The sequence below is a fragment of the Ursus arctos genome, unplaced genomic scaffold (assembly GCF_023065955.2).
Source record: "Ursus arctos isolate Adak ecotype North America unplaced genomic scaffold, UrsArc2.0 scaffold_6, whole genome shotgun sequence".
Lineage (NCBI taxonomy): Eukaryota > Metazoa > Chordata > Mammalia > Carnivora > Ursidae > Ursus > Ursus arctos.
Genome location: NW_026623078.1, coordinates 52,725,366 through 52,746,087, shown reverse-complemented (window position 1 = coordinate 52,746,087; position 20,722 = coordinate 52,725,366). Strand labels below are relative to the sequence as shown.

The 20,722-nt window shown below is 42.3% G+C and overlaps 1 protein-coding gene across 3 annotated transcripts in view; it reads right to left on the bottom strand.

Moving 5' to 3' along the window:
* GRHL2 (grainyhead like transcription factor 2) overlaps positions 1–20,722 on the bottom strand; it is a 156,236-nt gene that overhangs the window by 73,407 nt on the left and 62,107 nt on the right. For all 3 annotated transcript variants that reach the window (XM_057308103.1, XM_026495617.4, XM_057308102.1), the window contains exons 5-7: positions 18,478–18,533; positions 15,240–15,396; positions 10,999–11,110 (exon numbers count right to left, since the gene is read on the bottom strand). In XM_057308103.1, coding sequence (XP_057164086.1) covers positions 10,999–11,110; positions 15,240–15,396; positions 18,478–18,533 — 325 coding nt within the window. The remainder of the gene's footprint in view (positions 1–10,998; positions 11,111–15,239; positions 15,397–18,477; positions 18,534–20,722) is intronic.

Here is a 20,722-nt window from a genome sequence, read left to right as displayed (position 1 = left end):
ATTTTGAAATTGAAATTCCAATTCTCTTAAATATATTTCTTCAAGAAGCTCAATGTGCCCTTCGGAGGAGGGAAGCTGTTGCTTGTGTTACTGCTTTCTGTTGTAACGTGGTCCACAGCATCCGGGGACTCTGGTCAGGGTTCAACAGGATCAGCAGCCACTAAGCAAAGCTGCATACTGCTCTCGGCTGGTTTCCCTCTTTGCAAAATGGAGAGATTGCCAGCACCTACCTCACAGGATCAGTGAACAATGACGAGACACTCATTTCTTTAGCGCTCCTTCATTTCAATACTTGTCTCTTCAAGAGCAGAAAAACTAGTGGCAGCTCTGCATTCCTGGAGCCTATTCAAAGACTTTTCTTCAGATTAGCTTCACCTTATTTTGGTTTCTCCAACCTCAAAGAGCTTAATTTAATTTTGGAAAAACTTTCTCTTGGCAAGTTTTAGGTTGTGTCAACAAAGAAGGAAAACTTTAGATTTGCCCAATTTCGCACTTGGGGGTATTGCAAAGACATAAATTTGCTTCTGTTGAAGTGTGCAGCAAGAGAGAAGCTTCTGGTAAATGCTAATGGACAGCTGACAATACCAGCTCTGTAGTTTTGTTTGGTATATAGCTGAGCCTCGTGAAACTATCAGAGTGTATTCTCCAGGTATTTTTTTTTTATAATTTTAAGCCAATCAAATAATGCTAAAAACATGAGACTATCAGGTTACCTGCAGTCTCATTAAAAGTATCTCTGAAGAAAATAATTAGGCACCAAAAGAAAGACATGAAATCAAATAAAAGCACAGATTACATGTTTGACAAGACAGCATGGTCTTCCATAGCTGAAGATACAGAAAAGTTCCCACCAAGTAGGAGAGAGACAGTATAGTGTCCAGTAAATGTGGGGGGAAAAAAGATGTAAAACAGGAAATAAAGGATTTTACAGTATTAAGTAGAGGATCTACTAAGATTCTCAGAGGGGTCTCTAAGCATCCATTCCATACTTTAATCCTTTCTGTAACATTTCTTCTGGTTAACCACTCAGGGCTTTAAAATTGGCAGCAGTAAGGAAACTCCTTGCAGGGAAAGGTTTAGTAAACCTTAATAATGTCCTGGAACCAGGTAAACACACTTCCTAGGAGCAGTGAAGAAAATGATTAAGGGCCACATTCATTATAATTTTTAATTTCCAAATCTAGCTACTTCTTTTTTTTACGTTTGTTTTGAAACAATTTCCTATTTGTTTGCTTCCAGGAAACAGTAAGAATTTCTAGTAAGTTAAAAATGGGACATTTCCCTTGCTTTATTAGTATATGTATTCTATTTCTATGTTAGCAATTAGTCATAGTTATTAAACTAGTTTCATCAAAATGGCTATAGTGTAATAAATATTTAAAATCTAAGAAATTAAGGTACCAAATGCACATTTAGCCTCCTGACATCAAAAAATACTACCAAAAATTATTCTTTCAGCATGGAACAGGAGAAAGTGCAACCCCAGCCTGAATTCCAAGGGAACTAGACCTATGCCTGCTTACAATAACTGTTATTACTTAAACACAAAACCATGCATGGCAGTTTGCTCATCAACTAGTCAACACTGGTTGGGCATCAATGCTATGTCAGGTTCTGTACCAGGTACTGGGTATATGCAAAGGTTAAAAAAATTCTTTCTTCACTCAAGAAGTTCAACACCTAGTGGGATGGACAGAATGTTCACTGATGAACCAAGTGAAACAGTGAAGTGCTATTGACTAGACATAAACCAAAACCCACAGTGGAAGCAGCTGACTCTGCCTGAAAGATGAGGAAGATCCCACCCAAGTGGGGACAGAGGAACCAGGTTTTAAGGGGTAAAATGTCTGCCAGGTCAAGGAGGGAGGGAGGGACATTCTAGGCAAGGAGAGCCATTGAAAGGAACAAAGAAGAGGTTGCAAGTAACTAGGAAAACTAGTGAGGGGCAAAAAAGGGCCTGTAGACTTGGCATTAAAATTTTTTAATAAGGGGCACCTGGGTGGCTCAGTCGGTTAAGCGTCTGCCTGTGGCTCAGGTCATGGTCCCAGGGTCCTGGGATTGAGTCCCATGTCAGGCTCCTGTGCTCAGTGGGGAGCCTGCTTCTCCCTCTCCCTCTGTCTGCTGCCCCCCCTGCTTGGGCTCTCTCTCTCTCTCTCAAATAAATGAATAAATAAAATCTTAAAAAAATGTAATAAAAGGCTGTACTGGATGGAGAGACATGAGTGGTATAGGATGTGGGCTAGTGGACACCTTTTTTAAGAAACAGAGTGGAAGGAAAGAGGAAAACCCAGCTAATAATTTAAAAGGGAGTCTCCAAAATCAGGGCCTGGACATGGGCAGTTTGTGAACTCTGGCTCTGTTCTGGACCCTTTGCTGGTGGGAAAGTGGGGGTACCTCTGGGTCACACTAAGCACACACACCGAGCAGGAAGTGCTTCTCCCCAGAGCTGTTGTCCCCAACAGAATGAGTTTCTAGGACTCATACTGAAACTTGCAACGCAATAAATGAAAACCCACAGTGGCTCAGTGATTACTGAAAATCAATATTTTCTGTCTGAACTAAGAATAAACTTTAAAGAGTACTTGCATTTTATAATGTTTTAAAATGTATAGCTTTAATTAGCCTCCTACACTTTTATCACATAAATGTTTTTCTAACCGAAGTCTGAAGATGAAAAGGAATTCTCAGTCACTGTAGCTACAGCACTTCTCTCAAAGCAGAAGGTGCCCCCCATGTGTCAGAGTGGAGGCAAGGAGGACCCCTGTGGCTAGTGCTGGTCCACCCCACCTCCTCCCTCCTGTGAAGGAAGCAGGGATCAAGGCTGCTCCTCTGATTCAGCTCTGACTCAAGGCCCTGCGTGGAGCAGCCCAGTGATTTCATTCTTAATGTTAGGGGCTCTCAAGAGGTTTTGTTTTATTCTGAGTCAAATTTACTGTTCATATCTATTCAGAAGTGTGAAAATCATCAGATCAAAACTCGAAATTCCACTTAATTGAGTTATCTTTAAAGGAGGGAAGACCCACATCTTCCTGACTGAAGGTAGAGAGCAGGCTTGTTTGACTCTGTGGGAGAGCCCTCCACAGAACAAAACTCAGTGGCAGGTGGGACACCCCAGCCAAGAGAAAGGCGAGCTGTGGGGCACTCTTGTCTCCTAGGCCTCGACCTTGTGCAGTGTCCTAGCTAACTGACCTCACCCGACTCTCAGAGGCAGCAGCTGCCTCCCACCGACCACCCCCGAATCTTCGCCCTCCCACATAACTGCACAGCACTGGGTGGCCCAGCCCAGGTTTGGCGATAAAACCTGCAAGAAAGCACCCTTGTAGGGCACGTCTGAAGCCAGCCTCCTCTAGAAAACAGAGAGAGAGAGAGACAGAGAGAGAAAGTTTTACTTAATTTTAATCACAATCTCTATTTGAAAGAGTTCCCAGGCGTGGACAGAACAGCCAAGCGGAGTAATTCACAGCAAAATTCTTGCTGGAGAGTCTTCTGAAAGGCTTCCCTTCGACCCCCAAAGAAAACTATTGAGAATTAAACTTCAAGAAATGTTTCCATTTCATTAGAACTAAAGTTTTCAAGAAAAGCTTTACCTTAACATAAAACTGGTATTTAAAAATTGGCTCTAAAGAAACAGATTTGGATGAGGGCACAGATGAAAATCCAATAATCACATGCTAATAATCAAAGATGAACTATAATTACCTGCTAATTACCATGGAAAACTACAGGATTAATAGTAACAACATAACTGACACTTCCCAATACGGGGAAAGATTACTGTGAATCGAAACTGAAGACAGAGACGGAATGAAGAGCAAATAGTCGGTTTCACAATTAACTACAAATTTGTATCAATAATGGTTCATTGGATGTGACTGTAAAGTAATGAGGCTTATTTGGATATGCCTGTGGAATCCCCGTCATTACATTACAATCCACACCACCCACTGTGAAAGTGTAAAAACCACAGTCCTTATTTTGGAACATCTGCATTGTAAGGTCGTGAAGTAAGTCTTAATTCTGTTCGGAATAGAGAAATTGTATGTGACTGTGCTTCAATTTATCTATCGTAGCTTCTGGCTCTCATTCTATAAAGTTAATTTTAGTTGTTGAACCTCTTCTAACTTTCCTTCCCTCCTTGAAAGGAAACAAAGAGAAAAATATGCCTTCGCCAGAGAGTGGTTTTGGAATTCTCCACTGTTTGAGGAAGCTTGCTGTGTAGTCCAGTTCATTTTGTCATTTGTGGTTTATTTAAAATATTTTGTTAAATGGCTCACACCGTGCAAAACTGGAGAACCCCACGGTGCAGAGTCATGGGTAAGTCCCACCTACTCTGTGTATAGATGGTGCCTCAGAATCACCACGCCCCTGGCTGAACACAGCCCCCGCCAACATGCCCTTCCTGGCCACGTCCCTCCTCCTGAAACCCCTACCTAGGAGCAGGGCACCCATTTAGTTAGCAAGGCCACACTTTTCTTCTGTGATCCCTTACTTCTCCTTTATCTCCAAAGCCAGTCATCACAGAGGATCTCTCAGTTCTAGAATGTGTCTCTTGTTCTGGGATAACTTTGTATCCTTTACAATGCACTCCTCTGGGTGCACTCCATCATTCACCTGGCTCTAACTGGTCTTCCCACTGCCCATCTCTCCCGCCCTTCACCCTGTCCTCCACGTTGGCCTAGAGTCACCTCTCTGCAGTACAGATATCATCCCACAACAGTGCTGCCAAAAATCTCAATGGTTATCCAAAGCTTCTGAATTCAAGTCCTGCAACTCATTACAGAGAAATGTCATTTCATTACAATATCCTATTTGCCTGTTATTTCTGCACATTCCCCTCCATCTGTCCTTAACAGCCATCTGGAAGACCGATGTCCAAATGGAATACACCCACTTGGATGAATGACAACACATAGATACAATTTTTATTATCCTTCTCTTACGTGTTCTTGGATTTCTAAAATCCACTCGGTTCAACAATAGAAAACATGGATTAACTAAAAACAAGGTATGCAAGCTACAATATAAAAAAGTACACACACACATTTGAATATCTCCCCAACAAAACTGCACAACAAGACTTTATGAAGCCAAGATAGTGTTAAAGCAGCCAAAGGAGAAAAACTCTGAGCTTAATCACCCTCAACATCTGTGATGTGGCTGTGGTGATGCTCCTGTATGAAGACCCTGAGATAGCATTTCCCAAACATTCCACCTGCAGGGCAGGTTTGCCACTGGAACACAGGTGGCATGAGTCAATGGCCCTCAAAGGCCTACAGCCTTTCAGGGCCTGGACCCCACATACCCTGCTGGGCTTGATTAGCCTCCATAGGAGGCCTGGAGTTTTAGCATGTACCACATGGGAACAGCTTTACTCAGGACTCCTTTCAGAAGCTGAGAGAAGCAAATCCCATCTATGCTTCACATTTCTGTCACCCTACAATTTCCCTTTATTTTTTTTTAAGATTTTATTTATTTATTTGAGAGAGAGACAGATAGTGACAGAGATAACAAGAGAGAGCACAAGAGGGGAGGAGAGGGAGAAGCAGGCTCCCGCTGAGCAGGGAGCCTGACATGGGGCTCAATCCCAGGATCCTGGGATCATGACCTGAGTTGAAGGCAGATGCTTAACTGACTGAGCCACCCAGGTGCCCCTATTTTTAATTTTTCAAGATTTGTTTATTTATTTTAGAGAGAGAGAAAAAGAGCACAAGCAGGAGGAACAGAGGAAGAAAGAGAGAGATTTCAAGCAGACTCTGTGCTCACCCCAGAGCCTGACACAGGGCTTGATCTCATGACCCAGAGATCACAACCTGAGCCGAAACCAAGAATCCAACGCTTAACCGACTGAGCCACCCAGGCGTCCCTACGATTCCCCTTTAAAAAGCAAGCCCTTCCACAGCTACTAAACGCTTCTCTCTTATCTCCTCAACCCCATTTACTCAAGACTTCCTTCCTTCACCTTACCCTCTGTGTTAGTTCCAGCAAGGAACAGTCTCACTAGTACATATAGCAGTTTCCACCCCCTCCCACTGTGCTAACAATTTCATCAGACTTGATCAAATGATCTGCCAATCTCATTTTGGTTCTTCTGCCTTGGTTCCTGTAGAAGCCTGTGCTGTCTCCTTGGCTTGCAGCACCCTCCCCCACCTTGTTCACCTCACGCGCTCTTGCCGCGCTCTTGCCGTCCTTTCAGAGGGGTCTCAGAAACACCTCCTCAGGGAAGCGCTCCTCCAGGGCACCATTCACTGTGTGACATCTTAGCCACTCATCGTCTTGCCTCCAGATTCGAGCAGTTTGAGGACAGGGCTCTGTCCTAATTACCTCTGAATTGCTAGTTCCTAACGAAAGGTCTGGCCTATTTGCTGAGTGAATATGGAGTAACTAGGCCTTTCTGCAAGCTGGTGGGAACTAACAAGGGAACAGCACTAACCCTGTGTCCTTAAAAGGGGACGTCCACAATCAGAGACGAGCAAACAACAGAAACAATCTAAGTGGCTCTTCCACACAGGAGGTCTGAGGTCTAATTGGCACAGAAACACTCCTTGGGCTGCAGAATGTAAACTCATTTATGACCTGGAATAATTGTTGTTATTCAACGAGCTCACAAGAAAGAACTTGTGAGGCTTGGAGAACTCTGCTCGCGTGTTTTGAAAAGCAGCAGGAGCCACTAGGGCCAAGGTCTGTTTGTTTTACTTTTATCAAGTAAGAACTAATTGCTAATGTTTCCTTCCCCCCCACCTTCCCCCAAACAAAATAGTTTATGGCCTAATGTACAAGAACCACATATCTGAACTGGCTTCAGAAATGTTAGAACTAGCAGCAACCAAGAGTCCCAACCCCTAAACTGCAAAACGTTCTCAACGTCTGGAGAGGAAGGCACAGAGGCGAGAAGCAGGACGTCAGTGCAAGGTCAGTCAGAGATGTCTGCAGTCACTCTACTAGCCATCAGGGCCTAGTGGGGCCAAGAACTACCTAGGGGTTGCCATACAAAGATGATGTACAGTGGAGCAAGGACAGAGAATAATAAAAAACAAGGAGTGCAAACCAGGCATCCTGGGTTTCCATCCCACCGATACTACTTACCAGGTACAAGACCTTGGGTAAAACTCTTTACCATTCACCACCTCAGTTTTTAAACAACAAAATGAGATGTTTTGAGGACAAAGGACAAAATATTTATATATGTATAGAAAGAGCCTGGTGCCAGAAGACAAGGAACACATGGGAGGTATTATTAAGACACAGTTCACTCCTTCCAGAGCCCTGCCTTCTGTCAGTGTCATAAGAGTTTTATCCACGTGTTTGTTCATTCATTCACTCATTCACTCATTCATTCAGGAAATACTTATTGACAGCTCACTATGTCTCAGGCCCTGTGCTAAATCAGACAAGGGTCTGCCCTCGTGGGCTTTACCTTCTAGTTGGAGGGTGGGTGCAATGAGACACAGAAACATCTATACATAAGTAACGTGCAGGGTAGTGATAAATGCTCTGCAATATAATGAAGGTAGAGGGGCTGGAGAGTGATGAGGGTGTGCCGTCTCAGTAAGGTGACAGGGAAGGTCTCTTTGATAAGGTGACAACAAGCAAAGACCTACAAAAAGTGAGGGAACAAACCACGTAATGTGTGAGTATCTGCCCCAGGACAGCCGTGCCTGGTGTGACGCAGGAGCAGCCTCACCGTGAACTCCAATCAGGACACAAGGAACCTGCGAGCCAAGGCTGCACGTGCTCTGAGGACCAGCCTCCTTCTCTGCACCCTAGGCCCTCAGGCTCCCGCTGTCCTTTGCACAGACCCACAGAAACGACTCCAGTGGGGACACTGAGGGTTCTCTCCCCATCTGGCAACCAGCACTGAGGAGCTACTCAGAGGATCAGCAGTATGTGGGAGATGAGGAGCAGACCTGAAGAGCAACCAACATTCTAATCCAAGTGAGATAAATGCAAGTTAGGACAGATGTAGAATGTTCACCAGCCATCACTTCAGGGTACAGGAGACAACAGAGCAGTTCTTCAGCATGACTGCTGAGGGGATACGGAGTAAGGAAAGATATGAAGAGAGGTGAAAGCTCCACTGGGCTTTGCTTGGAGTGGAGGTAGAGAGGCAGAGAGCTGGAGGAGGGCTGGTTATCCCAGGAACCCTGAAAAACGAGAAGAATATGCACACTTCTACACACAAAACTGTGTTGTGCCTAACCTGGGAAGCTGGAGGTTCCCCTAAGTCCACCCTCAGACTCCGAAGAACACAGGCTCTGAATCTCTGCTTTAGTGAAAGGGCCCTATCTCAGTCTTAAATCCCAGCTTCAAGGTCACTGCCTACAGGGCCCGGTTGAACTTGGTGACCACAGTGACTGGTGGAGATTTAGTAACTGCAACCTTGGAGCCCTGACTATAACCTCCAGCTTCATGGAGGTTAAGAAAGGTAAAACATTTTAAAACGTTGGATTCTTCTTTTTCTTTAGGCTACTAGAGGGTTCTCCACCCACACTGGCCACTACATGGCACATGCACCCTTCAGCCTCTCTTCACTGTCAGCAGGCATGGCTAACCTCCCTGTGGAACCAAGGTGGAGCCTTCACGAATGTCTCAGCACTGCACTCCAGAGCTACCTGCTGATGGGGTGCCACACACAGACGTACACACCATCCCAGCATCAGCTCCGCCTTTAGGTTGGAGATGGCGTTAACCATCCACTGGCAGAGGAACACATGGTTTGATTTTTTTTGTAAGTCTAGTAAAGGAAAGAATTATATAAGATTTTTGCATATTTCCTCATCCTCTGTTGAATAGCTGTCAGGTCGAGGTTGTGGTCAGAAAATCAATTTTCCATTTGAAGTTAAGGGACTGATTTAATACTCCTTGGGTTCGGCTTCGGGGCAGGTAGCCCGAGGAGCCACAAAGCTTCTTAGTAAAAGTCCTAAATCTCAAAGATAAATCATGTGCGTGCATGTGTGCACATGCATGTGTAAAGGGTTACAGAGAAAAGTCCGAAGACAGGCAAGAGGCAATAAAGAAGAGAGATAAGATTTGAAGTCCTGTGAGAGCTGAGAAATGATTCTGGTCAAGAAAAGTAAACCTTATAACAATATCAAAGTTGAACCAACAGGTAAGCCAGTGAAATGTTTTTATTATTTGCCTTATTTGGACCTAGTCCATATTTCTATTTAATTGCTCCTCTCATTTTCTTGGGTAATAATTATAAGGCTAACTTTTCAAATAAAATAAAATTGTTCCTCTGCTCTACGCAGATCAGCTACAAAGCAGGTTAAGGCAAGTATCCCCAACTCCTTGTCCTAGTCAATCGATCTCGTAGTTTCCGTGTATGAGCTCGGTGAAGAAGACTGTCTTATCCTAGCTCTTGCACTAATCATCTGAGGATAAGTCCCTTGGAAAAGTGGGTCAGTGGGCCTCGCTGGGCTTCAGTTTCCTGGTTTATTAGATAAATATGTTTGACTAGTTAATAGGAGGGGTGTGTGTGCGTGTATGTGTGTGTGTGTGTGTGTACACACACAGGCATGCACTGGGGCAAGGAGGGGTGTAACCTTCTTGCAGGATAAACCAACAATCGGTTTCAATATGTTCTATTGTGAGTCTCTAACCCTAATATGATCACTCACCTTGGCAAGGGTGAGATGGAAGGTCTAAAAAATCCATCACTGCAGTATGTAAGAAATCAAAACAATGGCTCAATAATACCTTCTGATACACACAATGGAAACCTTTACTTTGTCTACACTCACTAGGACTGCAGCCTCCTGGTCTGCAAAATGAGGTAAGAAAGCCCATAGATGAGAAATTACTTATTTCTTATAAAAACATCATATAAAGTGTTAAAATTACTTAGAAACACATATATTACTGTCAGTGTTTTTAAGTAATCTCTAAAAACTTAAGATTCAATATCTGACTTCCCCTGTCTTACTCTGTATCCCGGTTGATTCCTGCAAACTGCATTTGCTAGGATCATGTACCCAGTGGCTTCAGGGTAAATTTGGCCCTTCGGAAGCACTGGTGGGAGAGGAGGAGGCAGGGAGAAAACAGGGCATTCCTTCTTCTCCTCCCTCTTGGCATTCTTTGAAAGCTGTGTCTGGCAGTGACTCCTCTGTGGTTCTTCCTCCTCTTGCAAAGCTGCTCTGTCTGTGGTCCCAGCTCCTGCTGGGGCAGCCCCCACTATGGTTCAAGCTCTTACTGGGTGGCTCCCCCAACACCTACAACCTCCTCTCTCTGATCCTCCAGGCCTACAGCGAATAGCAGCAGACTCCTGCTATTGCTCATCTCTGGACTGCCTCACAGTGCCTTCAGCCCTCCCCATCTTTGCAACAAATTCCCTCCATGGGACCATTTGGCATGGGCTCTGCCTTCCTGGCCTAACCCTGAGTCCCACCCAGGGGACTACTGGTCTCTAGAGAACAGACACCATGTTTAAGAATACACAGACTCCAGAAAATGCACTTGCCAGATCTGTTCCTCCTCTACTGCTGAAAAAGATTTTTCAAAGGTTTCATTTGCTAGACCACCTAGTACTATCAACAGCAGGCATGTGTGGAGCAGAAGGGAACCAGAGAGCCACTTTCCATTTTGGCGACCCTCACAAGTGCCTTAGAGCCAAATGATCCTGGGGTTACTCATGTCACAGGGAGATAGGAGTTCATCTGGTCTGCCGGACTGGCCGTTAGGCCCAAACACAGGAGGGCATGGAAACACGTTTTAGAAACTAGCATAGTCCTTGCAAATCCAAATGTATCACTATTATTCTATGAGTCACAGCTGGCTTCCATAGAACAAACAGTGCTTTGCACTCAGCTTAGCCTGATTTTGCTGTCTCCGCCTATTTGTACTAAATGTACTAACAAAGGAAAAGCGTCCAGACTAGTGCCTGGCACATCTTCCCAAGAGCTATGTGGGTCCTCGCTGTGAGTTGTGTGCTGAGCTCTCCTTGGCATCATGACAACATGTCAATTTACCGAAGACCTCACAGGAAGGCCAAGGTCAACTTACCAATGTCAAGGACCCTCTGCTTTGCCGTATGCTGCCGGGAGTGCCAGTACTTCCAGTATTTCAGCTGTTCGTCTCGGTTTTTGTCTTCACTGAAGACCACCATTACCACACTCTGCAGAGGGGAGAACCATACATCTTACTTTCTGTTTGGTGTCTCTGTGGCTTCACAGCCTCCACTTCCGGCAGTTCTACAGCTGTACAGTTTTTGTTTAAAAACGGGCCTACTTAAAAAATGCTTGGGGAAAGAGAACAGTACACAGAAAAAAGAATCCTACATCACTTTTTTTTTTTTTAAGTAGGCTCCACACCCAGCATGGAGCCTAATACAGGACTTGAACTCATGACCCTGAGATCAAGACTGTGCTGAGATCAAGAGTCAGACGTTTAACTGACTGAGCCACCCAGGCGCCCCCCACATCATTTTTACTGTGAGTCATAAACAACCAAATTAACCAATTAATAGCATGTTTATTGTTTTGTGAGGTGAGTGGGAATACCAAAAAATCTTTTTTTTTGTACTGAAAACAAACACATTTTTTAAATTTTGTATTCTTAAATGTTGAATTTGGCGCCATTTGTAAAGAAGCAAGCATCTGCTTCTAGCCTAATTAAGTGCCTCAGGGTGAAATACTGGAGTAATGAGAGAAATACTAAGGTAATGAGAGAAATACTACAAGATGAGTTCATACTGAGGAACACAGATGTAAGCTACAGATATCTCACACACCAAAAGAGACATGGTCAACTATTTTATTCATTTCAAGACAATTTGGATGTACTTGCTTGAGAAACTAATTATATCTTATAGAAATAAGAATCCCAAACCCATTTTGGTTCTAAATTATAAAAACCCACATTAAACTAAATACACATTAATTGACTGTCACTTACGAGATGGAGAAGTTACCAACACAAACAAACCACCCAAAATCCCTTTAACTGCAGTATCAGAGATACTGGCTCTCTCCTTCTTATTCCAAAACCAAAATATTTCTTAGACATTTTCTTACTATTCCAGAACATCTCATTGACTCTCATTCCTTAATAACTTCTCCTTTGTAGCATTTTACACGCTTGTAATCATTTACTAATTATTTACGATTATCCAGTCGATGGCAATGTCTCCCCATTGACTTCAAACTCAAAGACGACAAGGACAGTAGCCCTGGTGCCTGACCAATTATAGATTCCATATACACGCTTGCAGTTGTACTGTCCATTCAAAATCTGGCTTCTTCCCAAAGTATGTGTGAACATTTGTTACACAAGAAAGCAGGTATCTGATAGGAACACTAGTTTAGAAATATATATCCATATTATTTGAATTCACAGGCAGCATGAACCTCAAAGGTACATGGAGAAATGACAAGAAGAGGAACCACTTCTGGGCTGGTGGAATTATGAGCTCCAAGCTCTTCATTCTTCTCTCTCCTGCTCCCTCAAACTTTGCCACTTACAGGTGTCCCCCTTACCCATGGTTTCAGTTACCCACATTTGGTCAACCATAACCTAGAAGCAGATGAGTGCCTTCTGATCTATCACCCAAAGGTCAGCAGCAGACTAACTTATGGTCACAATGCCCACATCATTCATGTCGCTTCATCTCACCACATAGGTATTTTATCATCTCAAATCATCACAAGAAGGAGGGTGAGTACAGTATAATAAGATATTTAGAGGCGGAGATACCACAGTCACATAACTTTTATAACTGTTACAACTGTTCCATTTTACTATTGTTGTTGTTAATCTCTTACTGGGCTAATGTAGAAGTTAAACTTTATCATAGAGATGTATGTAGAGGAAAAACCATAGCATATATACGGCTCGGTACCATCCATGGTTTCAGGCATTCACGGGGCGGGGGGGGGGGGGGGTCCTAGAATGTATTCCCCGCACATAAGGGGGCGGGGACTACTGTATATGTAAAAGTTCACTCCATGGTCTCCTGGTGTTTATTTCTTTCTGTTCCAAAATAAAAATAACAGGTAATTTTTTTTTCTAGCAAATGACTACCTTAGCCTAAGTAATAGAATATTCTGAGTCTGTAAATTTATGTCTTCAGTGATAAACAGAAAGGCAGTTTGAAAATGCTATTACCAAGCGTACATGCTTCAACTCAGAATGAAATGCTATTCTCCAAAATCAATGCGGGTAAGTTCCAAGTGCATCCCTCTTTCCTCCACATTGCTTGCTCTCCCAGAGCTGAGGAATAAGAAAGATCCCCTCTGAGAGACACCGTTCTAACTCTCCAAGTGTATTAGATTGAAGTCCTTAAGAGAGGAGGGCTCATTTTGGCCAGAATGAAACATATGAAAAGAAAACTTCCATAATAAATTATTTACATGATTTCAATGAAGCAGAATTCTTGGAAAAGTCTCTATACTCAAAACTACTGTCATGGCTTTAAAATGCAAACCATCCACCATCTTTTCAGGGTGCTGATAATGGTGTTGTTAAGAGGGTGTATATGAGTTATACACTTCCTTATAATTTACAAGACTGTTTTTTAAAAAGTAAGTTTATCCAGAGTCTTCTTACCAGGCATCCACATGTGAGGGTGCAGGGGTGTGAAGTCTAGCATATATATCCAGAGGGAGATCCCAGGCTAAAATGCCTCTGGCTTTTAGCCCTCCATGTGACTCAACACAGTGTACCTTAGTGGTTAAGAGAATAAATCCAGGAATCTGACTGCCTGGGATATATCCTGGTTCCCTCACATTTTAGCTGTGTAACCTTGACCAGTTACTAGCCTCTAAAAGGCCAAGTTTCCTCATCTACAATATTATAAAAATAGTGCCTATTTCATAGGGTGTGTTGGTTTCAAACGAATTGCTAGATATATGGCACTTAGCATAGGGCCTGGCACAGAGAAGACATACCCAATAAATATTACTTGTTATTTTGTGTCTCTTGTTGTTGTTATTATTATGGCATCTCTCTGTCATTGTTATTATTGTTATTACTATTATGGTTATTATATTATATCCCTCCACCAATAAGATGAGGAGGAGGAGGAAGGCATCCCTCTGCCACAGCCTTGACCACAGGGTAGTAACACACCAATTCCCCTGGCAGGCACACAACACACCAGGTACCTTTCCACCTGCAATGGGCTCAGCCTTGCGTGGGACATGAGCTCCACATCTTCCTATCACTCTCAACTGCCCTGCCTCCTACAGCTCTGATCAGGGACTGGGACAGACTTGGAGGGAGGAAGAACCGCTGGACTGAGAAATGAGCAGCAATCCTTCCTTATCCTTCTCACTGAAACAAAGCCAGAAAACCCTGCTGTCTCAGACATCACCACTGAAATTGTTTTACCTAGAGCTAGCAACAGACGAGCTGGCCAGCAGGTGACCAAATACTCTTCTTTCTCTTCTACCTCATCTGTTACCTTTGCAGGGAAGTCTGGAATGGGGATAAACTCACTACACTCTACACACAGCACGGCATTCTTCTCAATGTGCTGAAGAGCTCAGGAGGCAGTAGCTACAGACAAAATAAGGTGGGGTGGGCACTGTGCACAGAGCATGTAAAATAAATCATTCTACAATAGGGCAGGAAAGCCCTTCAACCTCTTTTCAGAGAGCTCTGCTATGATTTTCCTTCTCAGTAGAGAAGGATTACCAGTTTCCTCCCTTCTTGGCAGCAGCAAGAATGCCAGAAGCTGGGAGGCTTCCAGCACAGTTCCATTTCCCACAAACAGAATTAACACTCATAAAGGTAAAAATTCCACCAAGTCACTCCTGGTAGGGATCATATCATGCCTCACTTGACTCCTGAGTAAGCAAGCACTGTGCTGCAGAAGGCTTTTTTAACCAAGTTGCAAAGGACCCAGGGACACAGAATAAATCATATCTTCCCATACAGAAGACAGCAGTGGCTCTTTTCCTGCCCACAAATAAGGTCTGACTTACAGCTACTTGCTTGAAAAATTAAGATCAATTGATTGAAAACAAGAATAACAACTAGGTAGCACAAAGGCAATGAAGGAAGCTGGGAAAATTCCTTGGATACAGTCAGAAAGCATGTCCCAACCATGTCCCCTCCCTGGCATTTATTGGTTACTGATTAAAATGATAAACTGTAAGCCAGTAAGTTCTCCTGCTCCAACTCTCTGACATTTGTTCTAGAATTATTTATTTTGGAATTTTTTCCACACCCTTCCACAAGACTGCGAGGCAGCAATTCCCTTCATGTGATCCCTCTGCACTTTATTTGAGAAATGAGGCTCATACCCGGACTTTGCTGATTGGGTGTCGGAAGCATTTGTTGTCTCCAGTCTCACTGAGCGTTATGGCATAGAACTGTCCCTTGTTGAGGTAGGTCATGGGGCCCTCCCCCTGCTTCTGACGCAGAGATTTGGTGGCTTCCAGGGTGTACTGAAATGTGCCACTGTGAACAGAAAACAAACAGTGGTCAGATTTACTCGCTTGGACATTTCTGCCTTCCTAATCAATTTCACATTTATAGCATTTTGTATGAATATTAACCAATATTTACTCTACTTCAGAGACAAAACACAGCATATGGCAAAAGAGATGCGACCGGACCAAAGGTCACTGCTAATACAATGTACACAACATTTCTAATAGTGGCTCATAAACCAGATGGTTTAGAAGGGGAGAAAGTCCATGAGGTGCCTGTCCAATTATGCAAGGCTGTGCCAGGAGAACCTGTTAGGTCTTGGAGGGCAATCAGTAATGCCTGAGGCTTAAGAAGTGATAGAATTTGCCACTTTCATGCTAGCAGTAAGCCAAATGTGTGAAAGCTTTTGTTCAATTCATACCTATACTTAACCCTCTTTTTATAACACCAAGATGTTGCAAATAGCTATAACGCACTTTAAAACATTTCAAAATGTGAAAATCTGAAACTCAGACATTCATTATTGAGAATCTAGTTCCATAACAGATTGTTTTTTTGTTTTCTGTTTTTAAGACCACAAAAGAATTCATGAAAGGGTCTCACTACTGCTCCAAATAAGGAGTCTGCAAACAAAGTTTGATCCATTGGCCAAATCCAGCTCCCTGCCTATTATTATAAATAAAGTTTTATTGGAACACAGCTATGCTCATTCATTTAGGTCTTGTTTACAGTTACCTTCACACTACAACAGCAGGGTTTAGTAGCTGTGACATATAGTGTGCCAAATCTAAAACATTCACTATCTAACCCACTGCACAGAAAGTTTGCAAATCCCTGCTCTACACAATTTCCCTAATATTTTAAAAATATTATTTAATTTACAAAACAAAAACACTTGATTTTCCCAACTTTGAAGAATGTATCAATTATTTAAAATAAACAACAAGTATGAACCATTGTCTTTTTTGTTCTTTCAGAAATATTTATTTCTGCTACACTGCAGGATGTCTCCTAGTAATAATCCAATAACCAATGCTTTGTGCACTTTTTTAATCATCAGAAGCTCTTCACTGGGCCTATCTATTTTCTTAGCTCTTTAATTTTATAGTCTTTGAAAGGCTGGGTCTAAAAATGCCTCAAAGTTCACCTCTTAAAATGGTCTACTTACAAGATTATGGGAGACTCTTATTTTCTATGTTAAATATTTCTACAATGTTTAATTTTTTTGTAACTTTCATAAGGAGAAAGAAATTGGAAGGGCATAATAGTATTCCTCTTTCCATGATAAAAACCTTACGTGTAAGCTGATAAACTAAGCAAATTCCAGAATATGTATCTTAGAACAGGGTGGGAAATAAATCATTCAAGACAGAAGCAATTTCACTGTCATTTTGCCTGGAAAAAGCAATTTCAATACAGCCACTGAATCATAAAATTTGAGACCTGGACAGAATATTAGGAATCACCTAGATCAGCAGCTTGCAACCTGTCTAGGGCACAGACTGCGTAAAAAAAAACATGAAAAGCTGTGAACCCTCTCCCCAGAAAAAAGCACATGTGAACAGAAATGGTTCCGAATATAATTTCGGGGAGTACATGCTCCCCCAAGTCTATCCATAACACAGGAAGTAAAACCATCTTCCTCATTTCACAGGTGAGGAGAGGCTGAGAAACTCGCTCACTCCAGTGGGCAATGACAGCAGCAGGAAGAGAAGGCAGGTTGTGACTGGCAGGTCAAAGCTCTTTTCACCAGCCTGATAGCTGATTACATGGTGATTTGGGTTTATAGCATGCTTATTATATATGTATTTCCACATTTTAGAAGGTGATTTGGAATTCTATATTCCCCACCTTAACCCTCCCCCTCACAAACATGACACACAGAAATTCTGACTCGGATGATCTGGGGAGGATGACTGGGGAGCCTAAGGTTGGAGGAAGATCCTAAAGGATCAGGAGGACTTCAGGTGAAACAGAGAGAACAGAAGAGGGCTACACATGTAAAAGCAAAGCAGCAAGAAATGCAGTGGGACACAAGGTTTAAGGTAAAAAGGGACCAGCACATAGAGGGCCCTGACGATCTTCATGAGTAATTTGTGTTTAATCCTGTCTGAAATGGTCCGATAAATTTTGTGAAATGAGAGAGATCAATTCATTTCTTGCCATTCTCTCCTGTCTACAGGCATGAGCATGATCAAGGTCTTTGAACCCCTGGCTCCTCTATCTAGAATGTTCTTAATCTTCCTTCTTTCCCTGGAAAACTCCTGCTCACAGTCCTACAACATGTGGCTCAAATGTCTCTTCCTGCAAGCTTAGTGCCCCTCCTCCACCCTCCCAACCCCCACCACACAGAGACCTATAGGTCCTCTCAGCTTTCTGTTTAAGTACCTCTGTAGCAGGACTGACTCATCATTTAGCAAACTGTATTACAACTGTCCATCACTACATTTCCCCTCCAAAAGTCTATGGGCCTCTTGCAAGGAGAGGTTCTATCTTATTCTCATACCTCTCATATTGCTTGTACATGGAAGGCAACACAGGGTACGATAGCTGGCAGCTAAATATGTGTACAGTGGAACAGAAGGGAAAAGAAAGTGTTGGCAGGAAGATCAGTTATATCACAACAGTTCAGAACATGACCAAGAGTAAGTCGCAAGGGACAGGACAGGTAAAATAGGAAGGTTCAGCACTTGGCAAGCAAGATGAAAGTATAGCAAAAAGTCAGGCAGATCTTTACACCTGCAGAGTGGGTAGCTGGAGGATGCTTACATCATTAGCCATAATAGGAAATAAAAGCAGAACAGATGTGAAAGAAGTGGAGAAAGGAAAAAAGAGAAAAAGAAAGGCAAAGAGTTCCATTTTTTCACATGCTGTGTTGGAGGCCCATGTGTCTGAGATTCAGAGAACCACCTAAGAAGGGATATCTAACCAACAGAAGGACAGAAAAAGGGTACAGACCTCAGAATACAGGTCAAGATTGGAAACAGTAATTTAGAAGTCATTGTATAGAGAAAATAATTTTCTTTTAAAGGTTCAAAAGCATAACTTGGGGTACATTTAAAGTGATATTAGTTCATTAGTTTCTAGAGGCACCTCCTGGTAGCCTACCTTGATGTCTGGTCATACATGTACTCCTCAGCCCCAACTGAAGCACTCCGGAATTTCTGCAAAATTTAAAAGTCATCAAAATTAAAACAAACAGGTAAGTCATCATGCAAAAAAGGGGAAAAAAGTAACAAATGTGCCCAAACTGTTTTATCCTTACTTCAGAAAGGAAGATAACACATTTTTTAGTATTGTGTTTTCAACTACAATGAAAACAGTTACCATTTGTGCACAGAACTTGCATATCACCTGCACACTGAGAATTACACTCAACAGAAAAGGCATTTGTGCTTTGCATATTATTCATATGTCCATATTCACATGTCTGCAGGTGTCCCAAAAGTGTCTGCAGGTACTGGAACATGTTTCTTCAAACACATAAGACATCTCTTCCATTTTCTATTATCTCCAATGCTCAGTCCAAAAGTCACAAATTCTGAGTTAATGGAACACTGATTACCAAGAGACCACATAGCATACACAGCATAGGGCAGTATTGTGGTTAGGAAGACTGTCTAGCATCAATTTCTGACTCTTTTACCTGCTACCTGTATAAACTGAGGCAAGGGCCATATTTTCTCCCTCTGTAAAATGCTCATTTACAGTGATTCAAGATTAGAGGCATAAATGTGTTAATAGATATGAAGTACTAAGTACAGTACCTGGTACATAGTGAGCTCTGTATGTGTGTATTAAATTCTATTATATAGTAATCACTTGACCATATTCAGTACCCTTCTCTAAGATCATCATTATCACAATATTGTAAGAGTAGGTTTTGGAGGGAAGCTCTAAGTCCTAGTATTACACACAAGGAGGCTTGGATCCAGAGATCTCCATTTGTTATTTAGTGCAAGTAGGATGCACTTTGTTATATTTTAAAACCCTTTCAAAAGCAGATGCACAAAAGCCTCAACTCTTGATCCTAAAGTGAATATAACAGAATGAAAAAGCACTTGACTGACCACACATACCCGGTCCCCCCACTGTGATCTTTTGTAGTATCACTTTCAAAGAAACAACTTTCCTGCCTCTCAGGAGGAAAGCCATCAAACGATCAATCAATCAATCAATCAATCAATCAACAAAGCATTCAATGGGAATTTTCTGGGGCTCCACCAACTGATTGGTGCCAAGAGAAATACAGAAAATATACAGAACACTGTCTTGGCCTCAAAAGATAGAAAATCTAGTCAAGAAGACGGGTAAAGTCACATAAGCAACAACAAATGGAAGTAAAATACAGCAAATGACTAGACGTGAAAGTCTATTTAGAATCATTCATTCACTCACTCATTCATTCATTCATTCACTCATTCAGGTGACCCAGTAGCTGGAGAAGCACAAAATGGGCATTATCAGGAAAGGAAGGTCAGCAAGATTACAGGAAGATTTCATGGAAATTGTGGAGATTGCTCTAATCCCTGGGAGCTACAGAGAAGCTGCATTAATTGAAAGAATTAAGAAAAAGTAATCCAGCAGAGAGAGGACCAACATGATCCAAGACAAAATGATAGGTACAAATGTGGTGCATACATTGGACCAAGGACATAGGCTTGATTTGATTATGAAGAAAGGACTTAAAAATCTAGGTCAAACATTTAGTTCCAGACGGCAAGCAGCCACAGTTTTAAGTACTAGGTTGCCATATGTGGCTAGTAGCTACTACATTGGAGAAAATAAAGGAAAATTTCCATCGTTGCAGAAAGTTCTATTGGACAGGGCTGATCTGTGAAAAGGTATTTACACTTAGTATAGTTAAGAATTAGGAAATTTTGGAGTAGGAAGGTAGCATGATGAAAAGGGCATTCAAGGAAGAGATAGAGGAGATGCACTTCCAAGGTCTTCTTTGAAGGAATATGCAGTGACCAGTAGTAACAACACAGGGTGAACCAGTACTAGTAAACGTGGTGCTCAGTCAATCTACCATCCATGCCACAGAACTCTGAAGCCTAAGGATAGGCTAGCCTACTACAACACAGTGGATTGATAAAGTCAATGGTTCTAATCCCCAGGTGATGTGAGAAGGTGTGATACACCACAACTGCTCAGATTCAAAAGACTGTCAACTATATGCTGACTAAAATAAAGAACCCTACTCTAATAACTGAGTACATATGGACAAGAACTTGAAAAAATAAAAATAGTAGACATGTTAGCAATGTGGATATTACTTTTTTCAAGGTTAAAATTGTATCCTGAATTCTCTTACATTGTCTTTATAATTTAAAAAAAAAAAAAAAAAGAG